We start from the raw sequence: 13,413 nt of genomic DNA on the forward strand, positions 1-13,413 counted from the left end.
TTCAAAATAGTAATATAGCAAAGCACTAAACAGTAAAAACAGTTAGTATTAAAAAAAGATAGTAAAAAAATCAAGTTATAAAACCTATCATATAACAAGTAGTTAAGGAAACGAGATGAAAGAACTTGGAGAAAAGAACTTGGGGGGCATACAAGCTATCTTGAACCGCACTATTTTAAGACTTTTACGTAGAAAATTTTTAGGCACTCAGAGGGAACTGAGAGAAATGAGTAGAACTTGTAAAGAGGCAAAGTTAATCTTGAAGTTAAAATAACTTCCTAAAAATTAGCAAAATAGGAAAATTGAATGAGCTGACTCAGTTGGTAGTGATTTCATCTTCACTGGGAGGTCAGTCTTCAAACAGAGGCTGAATAAATGCTTATATGTATGATGCAGTAGGGAAACAATTTTTAAGTATGAGTTGGATTGGATAGGCCAAAGAGATCCCTTCCAGTTCTAAAATTCTTTGATTCTGTGACCTTTATCATCCTTTCTTCGAGAGTCTGCATAAAGTGTGAATGAAAAGGTGGCTCTTCCCATTTGATGAGATTGTTATGAGGATCAAATGAGATAGAATATTGGGAAATGTTTTGAAAGCTATAAAATACTGTATCAAATTAAGGCATTATAGTTGTTATTATCATACTACAGACAGAAAAGAGAACCGCATTCCATTATCTGGGGCATCCAATTCCATTTCCCACACATTGGAAGTTTCTTTAGTCTATTATTAAGAATAAGTGGGCAAGCTTTTGCCGGTTGGTGGGGAGTGAGGCGGCAGCACCATGAAGGCCTCGGGCACCCTGAGAGAGTATAAGGTAGTTGGCCACTGCCTTCCTACTCCCAAGAGTCCTGTGCCCCCTCTTTATCGCATGCGGATCTTTGCTCCTAATCATGTTGTGGCAAAGTCCCGGTTCTGGTATTTCGTTTCCCAGATGAAAAAGATGAAGAAGTCTGCTGGGGAAATCGTACACTGCGGACAGGTCTTTGAAAAGTCCCCTCTTAGGGTGAAAAATTTTGGCCTCTGGCTGCGCTATGATTCCATGAGTGGGACCCACAACATGTACAGGGAGTACAGGGACCTGACCACTGCTGGTGCCGTCACTCAGTGCTACCGAGATATGGGAGCCCTTCACCGTGCCCGGGCCCACTCCATCCAGATCATGAAAGTGGAAGAAATTCCTGCCAGCAAGTGCCGCCGGCCCGCAGTCAAGCAGTTTCATGACTCCAAAATCAAGTGCCCTCTGCCTCACAGAGTTCTGCGTCGCCAACACAAACCACTCTTGACTGCCAAGAGGCCCAACACCTTCTTCTAAGTGCAAAAACATGGAGGCACCTGTTTTATTTGATCTGTTTAAATAAATTTCTTAATTGGAAACCAGAAAAAAAAAGAATAAGTGGGCAAAACAGAAATTACACAGCCATCCTTTCAGCGATGCTATTGGTATTATGCCGGATTTGTTTTAAACTTTTATAGGTATCCCCATATACAACAAAACGATAGCAAAGAGCTGAGTAAAAAGAAGATTTTCATCAAGTAAAGAATGACTAGACAAATTGTGGTACATGGATATAATAAAATATTGCTGTGCTGTAAAAATATTAAATATAATGAATATAGAGAAGTATGGAAAGATTTACATGAACTGATGCAAAGCGAAGCGAGCAAAGCCAAGAAAACCAAATACACAACTGCAACAATGTAAACAGATAGAATGATAACCACAAAACAATAAAAAATGAATTTTGCAGAATTACAAAGAACAAACATGGTCCCAAAGAAAATATAAATAACTCTTTGGCACAATTGAGAGGTCCATGGGAGTAGAACATTGCATTTATTTTCAGACTGTTTTGACATATAGATTGATTTTACTGATTTTTTTCTCTTCATCCTTATTTTGTTTAAAAATTTTCTTTGTTTTCTGGAATGACCATGGAAGGGGGAAGGGAAAAGAGAAGGGAGAAATTTTAGGCAAGATAAAAGTCAAATATATCAATATAGTTTATTTTGAACACTAAAAAAAAGCCTTTGGAGATGTGCAAAAGTTTGCTACTAGACCACTATCACCAGTTTTGTTTGAAAGTAGCTGGTCTTCCCTCTCAAAGGTAGCTGGCCCCTATCCTATGATATACCATCAGGAACAAATGCACTGTGCACACCAAAGCATTCCTTTATGTCACATAGTAATAGACCTGGGAAGGACCTCCCAGATCAAGTCGTTCATCAGCCATCTTTTAGGTCTGAGGAAGCAGGTCCAGAGGATTTCAGGGACTTCATAGCATAGTCACACAGCTAAGTAGCAAAACTCAGATCTGGGTCACTAGAATTTTTATTCAGAGCTTTCTCCATGACTACGCATGTCCTCTACCTCTTTAGGGTCCTTTTGATAGCCCACAAGTCTCCCAGAATCACAGAGGGGGAGAAATCCTCTCCCCAGGGCTCCCCCGGTGGAGAAAACGATAGAGGGGAGGTATGGGGGAGGGGAAGCAAATTCCTTTAGGTCAGAGAATAGGGCAAGTGTTCTGAGAGTGTCTGGTTCACCCTAGGTTTCCAGAAGGTCACAAAGAAAGGACTCAGGCTTAATCCTACCATTGACATCAAAAGAAACCCTGGGCCCAGAAGTGGGGGTTTCAGCAGCCAAAAAATCCAGCCTACCTCGGTCATAGTGCTTTGCCCAGGGAATTCTGGTTTTGTCCTGAACATTGCAGCCCTCTGTTTTGCTGCCAAACATGTGAAAAGGAGGCAGCTCACCCAGGGACCTACAGAGGTTTTCTAAAGTGCTAAGCAGACTCTGTTCTCCAGTTTTAATTATTTTCTAAGGCTTTGGCACATCTCTTGACAATCTGTGCACCTCCGCACTCCCAGCCGCCGCCCCGTGACAACTTCTGTAGTCTAGTCATCTTGAGACTCCAGTCTATATATCGCTACAGTTATTATTTAGCGAACTCATTGTAACCTCCAAGAAGGGATTTAGAAGGCAGCCACGTGACTCAGCAAGTAAAGCATCGATCCAGCGAGAGCAATATAATTGCAGAAATTCCTGGGGCATGAAGAAAGTAATGACTACATCTCTGCTGACAATTTTCTCAGTGTGTCCTGTATTACAATCTGACAACAACCTGAAGGAAAATTGATCCTGGCACAAAAATCACTAGGGGATCTAGGAAATGCAGTGAAAGAAAAAAAATGCGTTATGTAAGATAACTTGAAATGCTAAATGCATAATTTATCTTGCTGTATAGGAAAGAGGAGGAGGCAAAGACTTTTAAAAGCACAAAGAGGCTAAATCAATTAGCCTTTAAGCCATTGTCTTTCAAGGAAATGATGCACAATAGAAAATTGTTTCTGATAATATCACACTGATTGCTATTCTGTGGCAAAGACTAAAAGGTAGAGAATTAAAGTGCTCATCCAAACATCTAAAAGGGAATTGTGAAACTCAACAGACGCCAGTGGCCACTGGCTAGAGAAAATTGCCAATCTAGCCTTCCTTCTCCAAAGAAGGCCAGGGCACTATTTTCTGTGCCAAACCAAAGCATGGGATAAAGGCCTGTTTTTCTGTATTTTATATACATGTGACTCTATTACATTGAAATTAAAACTTAGGGCCCAGACAAGGGGAGGATATAAAGGTTCTCTGAGTCTGAATTACTTACGTAGGGTTGTTGAGTCAGCTATGGCCTTTTAAGATTTTTTTCTAATATTTTCTGGGTTAGTTCAACATTTCCTTTGATCTCTTGTCTGATTTGGAGCATCCCTACAAATTTTGGGGAAATCTGAGCAGAAGGATAGGAGGGATTCATACTAATATGTTGTCAGGCATATCCAGAATTCATGCCTGGCTTCTGTACTGTTGCTGCATCTGCTATTTCTTCACCACTCTTTTCCTGGACCTGTGTCAGGCCCTCTTAAAGTCTGATCTCCATTGTAGAGTCCCCTTCATGGACCAGACCACGTCATGCCCGTGTTATTAATCCCTATACATATTACCGAAACTAGACAACACAACCATTGGCAATGGTTGTATTTGGGTAGAAAACCATAAAAGTTTACAAGGGCCTAAATGAAACAAAAAATAAGATTGGTTCAATAAGCAAAGAACACTTTTGTGGGTAGACATGCTCAGGATGGGTTGGGTAGGCATACAAGATATGCTCATTTGGGTTTTTATAAAGGCTTGAAGGAGGGTGGTGAGACCCCCACAAACAAAAAAATTCACTGACTCAACCTTTGCTGAGGTCAAGATAAAGATTTATTATGCTTTTCAGCAGGCAAGAGTTCTTAGGGAACTTGCAACTTTAGAGGGGTACAGGTAAAGTTTATATAGGATATTCTTTAGTGATACAGGTGGCGAATATGCTAACTAGGTGTTTTGGGGTGGAATTAGGGAGTGGTTAAGGAGTTCATGCACTTAAAGGAACATGCACTTTTGGTGTCTACAGTGAAGGTATTTTACCCAGAGTTCATTGGGAAATAGTCCAAGTCAGAGCTACATGGAGATGTGGTTTTAGGCCTGAAACATCACTAAGTCAACCAATGATCAGGTCTGGCTCAGAAATACCAGGTTGTTCTCATCAATGTCTTGTTAGACAAGAAAAATGTAAGGGAGTATATGTATGTCTAAGTCTAAGATGCATATGACTGGTCATTGAGTAGTAAATATCATTATGACCCAGTGCATAGCCCATTCAACCAGTACACAGCTGATTCAGACTTATGAGTTATATAGGTATAGTTGGCTACTATAGTGGGAAGGAAGATAACTGTTGTTCCTAGGGCAGGCTGTGTCCTTGAGCTGGGGAGAAACTGCCTGGAATAATGTTTAGAGGCTAGGGAGAAACATAATTTTTAAAGAGAAATGTGATTTTACAATTGGGGCCCAAGCACATGCACCCAAGCACCGCATAAGTTTCAACTGACTCCCACCTTGCTGAGAAGTGCAAATGATTCAACTGGTGTTGCCTCTGCTAGCAAAGTGAAAAGTGCACTAAGTTTAGAGTTAGAGAACTTGGTTTAGAGTCACACCTCAGGCAAAGTGCTACCTTGGACAAGTCACTTAACCTCTCTGGGCCTCAGTTTTCTCATTTACAAAATGAGAGAGTTAGACTAGATGACACTAAGGACTATTTGGTTCTGTGATACTATGATCTTATCCTCTAAGTTGGCGGGAAGTTGATCCCCTTCAACCTGATTCACCCTGAAGATTCCCAACCACTCCTATGGGGCCTCTGAGTCTGCTCTAATTTAAATATAATCCCTACACATCACAAGATAACAGTTTAATGGAATTAAATTAGCATTCTCTGATGATTTAGATACACAGACAGGCATGAAAGGCAAAGGCCATTCAAGCTTTCTTTAGGTGGTACCAAATTGTCAATGGAGTCATGTCATGGCCAGAAAAAAATTGGCCTTCAGAAAATGGGAACTAGAATGTGAGAATGATCCTTTCTCTCTCTCTCTCTCTCTCTCTCTCTCTCTCTCTCTCTCTCTCTCTCTCTGTCTCTGTCTCTCTCTTCTCCCCCTTCCTCATCTCTTTCTCCTCTTTCTCACTGCCCTCTTTCCTCTCCCTCTCTTTCTTTCTCTTTCTCTACTTCCCTCCATCTTTCTTTCTCTATGTTTTTCCATCTCTCTCTGTCTCTATCCCTCTCTGTCTTTCTCTATCTCTCTCTGTTGGTCTCTCTGTCTCTTCTAGCCATCTCTCCACCTGTCTCTCTCTCTCTTTCTCTCTCTGTTTGTCTGTCTCTTTCTCTCCAATAATTTTCTTGCTCATTGAACCTACTAATCATGCTAAAAGCAGTATATAGTATCAATATGATGCCTACTGGTATCCAAGGGAAGTCTTCTATCCAAAAGGTGAATGTGACCCAGATGTGGTGTCAAAAGAATGCTGCATTCACATATAGTCCCTAGAATTAGATTTGGGATATAAGCTAATGACAGATGGCAAACAAAATATTTCTTTGAAGCAGAGGAGCCCCTCATTGTGTCAATTTGGGGTAAGTCTTTTATTACTAAATCAATCAGAATGAATCAGTATCAACCAATAGGGAAGGAGGGTTGTTATCTTAAACAATTCTTCATATATATCTATATTTTCTCCTTCATATTGCTTAAGAGACTATTCTTTTATGGTGGTCTTCAGATTGGGAATCATTGAATCACATACTTAAATATGAATGGACCTCAGAAGTCTCTAATCAAGTCATTTCAATTCAACAGTACATTATTAAGAATGTACTATATTCAACGTATTGTGCTAGAAACTAGAAAAGCAAAGCAAAACCATTAGCTGGAAGATAGAGTGTATAATGGATAATAATATGAAATATCTGGAAAGGTAGGTGAGAGTCATATTCTTGAGGTCTGGGAAATTTGTATTTTATGTCAGAGGCAACAGGGAGCCAATGAAAATTTATGAGCAGGGAAACAGTATGGTCAGATTGATATCTAAGAAATATTAATTTGACAACTGTGTAGAGGATGGATTAAAGAAGGAAGAGAATTGAGACAGGGAGACCAATTAAGAGGCAATTGCAACAGTTCAGGCAAAAATCAATGAGTATCTTGAACTATATCAAAAGTAGAGATGAGGAAGGAGAAGCATTCTGGGAATGGAAGACAAACAGAAAAATTACCCAGAATCAAGATATGGAGTGTCTTGTTTATGGAACAGCAAGGAAGCGAGTATCAGTGAATCAAAGAGTATACCATGGGGAATAAAAATAAAACTGGATTTGTGGCAGGGGAGGATTCATTTATGAATGCTAAACCAAGGATTTTGTATTTGATTTTAGAGACAATAGAGAGCCACTGGAATTTATTGAACAGAGAGTGGAATAATATGGTTAGGCTTATATTTTAGGAAAATCATGGCAGCTGAATGGAGGATGGATTGGAGTGGGGAGAGACTTGACACATGTAGACCTATCAGCAGGCTATTACAATAGTCCAAGTATGAGAGGATAAGGCACTGTACCAGGTAAGTGGCAGCATCAGAGGAGAAAAGAAGGTACATTCAAGAGATGTTTTAAAATCAAAAACATCAGGAATGAAGGAGATCATGCACCATTATAAGATTCTATCCTATCTTCTCCAGCAGATTCTCTCCTCTATCATCTCCGTCCTCTCACTAATCTTCAATCTCTCCCAATATATTGGCTACTTCCCTACTGAACACAAATATACCTATGTTGAAATCCTCACTTGATATCACCATCTATTGCTAGCTTTTGCCTAACTCTATTTTCCCTTTCATAGTTAAACTCCTCAGAAAGGCCATCTACATCCAGTGTTTTCTCTTTCTCTCTCCTCGGTCTTTACTTAACTTTATGTAATCTGGCTTCTGAGCTCATCATTTAACTGAAACTCTTCTCTCCCACGTTAACAAAAATCTCTTAACTACATCTAATGGTCTTTTCTCATTCTTCATCCTTCTTGATCTCACACTCTTTTGATGCTCTATCACACTCCTCTCAATTTTCTCTAAGTTTTCGTGATACTGCTTATTCCAATTGCCTTCCTCCCTGTCCAAATGCTCCTTATCAGTTTCTTTTGCTTGCTCTTCCTCCAGGTCATCACCACAAACCACAGATATCTTCTAAAAATCTGTTATTGTCCCTTCTCCCTTCTCCTTCCATATTGTCCTGCTTGGTGATATCATCATACATCTCCTGGATTCGGTGATCTGCTCTATGCAAATGATTGTTACATTTATTTATCTAACCCTAATCTCTTTCCTGACTTCCAGTCTCACATCACCAACTGCACATTCAACATCTCACTAAATATCTAAATATAGACATTTCCAATTCAACATATCTAAAATAAAATGCATTTTCTTAATACCCAAGTATTCCCTTCATCTAAACTGTCAAGGGCACCACTATCCTCCCAGGCTTACAATTTCAATATCTTCCTCAACTCCTCCCTCAAACTCATCCCAAGTGTTCAATCTAATTCCAAGTAAAAAGTGATTTGGCATTCCTACCTCCACAATACCTTTCTCATCCAGTCCCTTTTTATTCACACAGCTGCTACTTTGGAGAAAGCCATAATCACCTTGAGCCTGGACTTTTTGCAATAGACTTCTTTTTGATCTCCTAACCTCAAGTATCTCTCCACTCCAACCCACTCTCCATTTGGCTGCCAGAATGGTCTTCCTAGAGCACAGGTCTAATCACATCATCTTCCTAGACAATAAAACCCAGTTGTTCTCTATTATCTCTGAGTTCAAAGATAAATGCTTTTCTGCTTTGAAAGCCTTTAAAAGCCTGTCTCCTTACTTCTTTTTCAATTTTCTTGCATCTTTTTCTCCGCCTTATACTCTATGATCCAGAAACACTGGGGTTCTTGCTGTTCCCGCACATGATTCCCTGGTACCCAAATCTTCAACCTTCATAAAAAAAAGGCTTTTCCTGATTCCTTCCCACTGTTACTGTCTTATTTCTCAGATTACTTCCCATTTACACTACAGATATCTTATATACATATAGTTGTCTGCAAGTTGTCCTTGCCAGTAGAATGTGTGGCCCATGTTGTTGCCTTTCCTGGCACATAGTAAGTATTTAGTAAATGCTTGTTGACTAAGTGACAATGTAGTTCAGAGATAGCTGATGGCACTGTTCATAGAGTGCTGGGCCTGGAGTCAGGAAGGCCTGAGTTCAAATCATGCTTCCAACACTGACTTAGCTGTGTGACCCTGGGAAAGTCACTTTACCTCAACTATAAAATAGGGATAATCATAACACCTACTCGTAAGGCTCTGAGGAGATACAATTTGTAAAAGCACTTGGCACAGTGCCTGACACATAGTAGGCACCATAAAAACGCTTATCTCTTTTTCTTTCCCACTCTCTTTCCCAATTCAATTCAACAAAATTTATTAAGTACCTACCTTGTATAAGTCACTGTGTTATGTTCTATGGACTGAAAAAAAAAAGAAATTAAACAATACATATCCTCAAAATGTTTATATTCCTCTGGAACATAATAATAGCTATCACTCATTCAAATTGCAAAATACCTCATATTATCTCATCTGAGCCTCATAACAACCCTGGAAGATAGTGGCAAAAAGGAGTCCTTATAATCTTCCTTTTTATGGATGAGGAAACTGAGGCTCCAAGAAGTGAAGTCATGGTAACACAGTAATGAGACAAGACCCAAACTGCAGTCTTTCTGATCACAAATTCAGTATTATATGTACTACACCACAACACCCTGAATTTTAACAACTAAATGTTTTCTTTTTGCCCTTTAGTGATTCTGACAGTTCATACATAATTTTAGGCAACATGAGCAAAGTAGACCAGATGGTCCCAGAACGTACTGAGTGGCAAGGGCCACCAAAAACATTGTCTTTGATTCAGTCACTCTGGTAAAAGTATCCCCATCATCAGAGAATCTGAGTTGGATGGGACTTCAGAGATTGAGCAGTCTATGCTGAACCCAAACAGAATCATTTCTTCCCTCTTTCATAGCCAACAGCATGCCCAACGAGTGCCTATCCACTGAAAACCTGCCCAGTTTAGCTCATCCCACTTTTTAAACAAGCATTTTTTAAGCATTTACTGTGTGCTTTTCATTGTTCTAAGTACTTTACAAATATGTCATTTTATTCTCACAAAAACCCTGAAGGGTAGATTTTATTATCCCCATTTTACACAGGGGAAAATTGAGGCAAGAGGAGGCTACGTGACTTGCTCAGAGTCACACAGCTAAGAAGCGTCTATGGCCACATTTGAACCCAACTTCCTGACTCAGGGCAGAGTGTCCTACCCATTGTGCAGCCCAACTGTCTCTTTGGTCAGTTCACAATGTTAAGACATTTTTCCTTGCACAAAACTAAAATTTGCTGCTGGAATTTCCATCATTGATCCTAGTTCTGTCTTCAGGGACTAAAAAAGAATAAGTGAAGTGTCTCTTCCATGCTACAACCCTTCAAATATTTGAAGATGGCAATCCTCTCCTAAGTCATTTCTCCAAGCTAACTTTCCTTAGTTCCTTTAACTAGTACTCTCACAGCATTGGCTCCATTCAGTTTGCTCATCACCCTGATATCCCTCTTCCAGATATGTCCCAAGTCATTAGACGTAGTCTGACAAGGACAAGGAACAGGAGGGTTCTCCATGCCTCTTGTTTCAACCTAAGATCCAATTAGCTTGGTGGAGAGGGGCCAACAGTTATAACACTCTGGGAAAAGGCAGAATTGTGTAGTGGGGAGGGCAGTATATTTGGAGTCAAGAAACCCTGTGTCCAATTCCACTCCAGACATCAGCTGTGTGGCTGAGCAAATCACCTAATCATTCTGTGTCTCAGGATCCTTATTTTAGAAATGAGGGGGTTGAACTCAATGGATTCAAAGGTCTTTTCAAGCTTTAAATTGATGCATATACTGAACATTTATAGAGCACTTGAAGACAATTGCGTGGTGCAGTGGATAGAGCACTGGACTTGGAATCAGGAAGATCTGAGTTCAAATCCAGCCTCAGAAAATGACTACCTGTCTGGGCAAATCACTCAACCCCTGTTTACCTCAGTTCCTCATCTGTAAAATGGGGCATACTGGAGAAGGAAATGGCAAACCATTCCAAGTATCTTTGCCAAGAAAACTCCATGAACAAAATTCCATGGAGTCACATAGAGTTGAACATGACTGAATAGCAACAATAACAAATTCACTTTAACATTTGCAAAGCACTCTACAGATATTATCTTCATTTATCTTTACAACAACCTGGGAAAGTAGGTGCTATCATTAATTCATTTTAAAGATGAGGAAACTGAGGCAAACAGGTTCACTAACTTGCCCAAGGTCATAGAGTTGTAAGAGCCTGAGGTTGTATTCGAACTCAGATGATCATTTCCAGTCCAGCATTCTCTCCATTGTGCCAGTGAGCTGTTATGACCTTGTATCACCCTGTTTCCTATTAGTGAGCTTTCAATCCACTAAAACTTTTCACGTTTTCTATATGAACTTACCTCCCAGCTGCTCGTGCCTGGAAGCTTTGATATTTTGCACCCAAATTTAGGATCTGTTCCCACCATTGACAAAAAGAATTTGCATAGGGAGGCCAGAAAACCCCCTAGATCAATGCTTACTCTGTGAATCTGGAGCAGAATGAATGAGGGACACTAAAGGGGTTTGTAGAGACTCTAATGTACGCACAGACTTACAAAGTTTACAGAACCAGTTTTGCTCTCTTATTTTATAAGATCTCTCAAATGAGATCAACTTCTTTCTAAGATAATGAGCCTTTCTGATGAGGCTACAAATAGGTGAGTGTAAGTCTTTCCCCTTCAGGTCGGCAAGTAGGCCTGTTTTGACCTGCCATGGAAAATTTTTTAAGCCTTTCAGGAAGGAGGCTGTCTTCTCTCCACCATGCTCATGCTTAAGGTCACAATATTGCCCGAGACTTGCCTTGTTCACTTATATCTCACTGCTTAGTTCTCCAAAATGGGGTTGGCAGGAGACATCTCCTGATCCCATAGACATTTTCTGATTGGATCACCTGGATCCTGCTTCTAGGCCTATGTGACATATGCCCCTAACCAGTTTCAGGAGTTCCTTTGAACCTGGCCCATGGAGATCAATGACCAAAATCCAGCAATGCTACACTCAAGCTAGGCAGAAATTAGAAAGAGGAGAGTTATGGGGTAGCCACAAAAACCCTGGATCTGTAGTCACAGATTTATAATTGGTAGGGACTCTCTGTGAAGGAGGTAATGTAAATATTGTTCTCTGGGCTATCATGTGGGAACCCCATAAGCAAGATGGCATGAGGAGGGTTGGGAAGGTGGCTGGGTGGGATACCAACACTTTGAGATGTAACCTAAAAATCAAATTGCAGTTCCTAAGAGAGACCTACAAGCTCCAAATATCTTCTTCCCCAACTACTTCCCACTGTCATTAAACGTGAAGGAGAGGGTGTTAGATTGGACATAGAAAGCATGGATTCTAATCCTAGTTGATATACTTAACAGCTGCAGGCTCTGAGGAACATAACTGCATTCCTCTGGGCCTCAATTTCCTCGTCTTAAAATGAGGCACATTCATATTTGCCATATATGTCCTACAGGGGTGTTGTGAGGCACATGATTTATAAACCACAAAACAGAGAAAGATATAATTGAAAGAAAACTAGATTTGACCTTTAAAGACTCAGTTCCAAATCCTGGCTGAGTTCCTTCTTACGTGTTTTGAGTTTGGACAAATCTGTCTTTACCTCTTTAGGATTCCTCATCTGTAACATAAAAAGGTTGCACCAGATGGTCTCTGAGTTCTGAATGATCTACAACCCCTCTTTCTTTAGCTAGCTCTGAAGAAACTCTTCTACTCTAAGTCTGATACGAATTATCATAAATTCAGTGAAATCTGAATGAATCAATCAACAAGCATTTATCAAACATTGGCTATAGGCCAGTCACTGTGCAAGGTTCTAGGGACACAAGGAAAGACAGAAGGCAAAATTGTTCCTACTCTCATGAGGCTTATAGTCTGGCTGAAGAAGGCGATATATATGCATTTAGAAATATATAAAGAAAATAAAAGTAACTAAGGGGTGGTAGGGAGGCACTAGCACCTGGGGATTTCAGGAAAGGACATATATAAAAGATGGTGATTGAGCTGAACCTTAAAGAAATGCAAGGATTAGGAGAGACAGAGGTTAAAAAGAGGTAGATTCTGGATATGAAGGACAGTCAATCCAAAAGCATAGAGATGGTCGATGGAGTACTATGTATGAGAAACCCCAATGATACCAGTTCAGCTGAGCTTCAGGGAACTTGGAGGGGAATAATGTGCAATGAGGCAGGAAAGGCAAGTTGAGGCCAGGCTATAGACTTAAAATTTCTTCACAGAAGACTTTACATTTTATCCATTGGGTAGTAAAGAGCTATGATATTTTATTGAGTTTTAGTGAATGAAAGAGTCAGACTGTATTTACTTCAGGTATTTGTCTAAGGAATTAAAAGGTATGCTTTTCAAAAGGCAAAATCATAAGCTGCCAAAGTTATGTTTCTATGGGGATAATACATACGTGTTTTTACCCTCTCAGTGTTTCCATTAGATTGAGCATCATTTTACTTGTTAATCATCCAACTAATTATGAAATGGGACAAGGCTGGATCTTTTAAAGCAAACTGTTTCAGATTTTTGTGCATTTGGACTCTACAAACTATACTAGTGTTTCTTAATGTACAACTTGGGCTTTCTCTTTGATTCCAAACCTGGAAATTCTACATCAAAGTCATCTTCCATCAGCCTCCTGAGTCTCACCATTTTACATTTTCCTTACTTATGGCTATATGGCCAATGAAATGTCCAAATATTTCAGTGATTATAAAATTTATTCAGAAGTAAAGAACCATTTCCCTTACGCAGAGCCTATTTGATATGTTTATTTATT

At 39.8% G+C, this 13,413-nt stretch overlaps 1 protein-coding gene across 1 annotated transcript; it reads left to right on the forward strand.

Annotated features, from left to right (window-relative positions):
* The first annotated feature begins 764 nt into the window (after window positions 1–764).
* Window positions 765–1,350, forward strand: LOC140523880 (large ribosomal subunit protein eL20-like). The gene has a single exon (XM_072638483.1). The coding sequence runs from the start codon at window positions 786–788 to the stop codon at window positions 1,314–1,316; it is 531 nt and encodes a 176-aa protein (XP_072494584.1). The 5' UTR covers window positions 765–785; the 3' UTR covers window positions 1,317–1,350.
* Window positions 1,351–13,413: the final 12,063 nt, after the last annotated feature.

Source organism: Notamacropus eugenii, chromosome 2 (genome assembly GCF_028372415.1).
Source record: "Notamacropus eugenii isolate mMacEug1 chromosome 2, mMacEug1.pri_v2, whole genome shotgun sequence".
NCBI lineage: Eukaryota > Metazoa > Chordata > Mammalia > Diprotodontia > Macropodidae > Notamacropus > Notamacropus eugenii.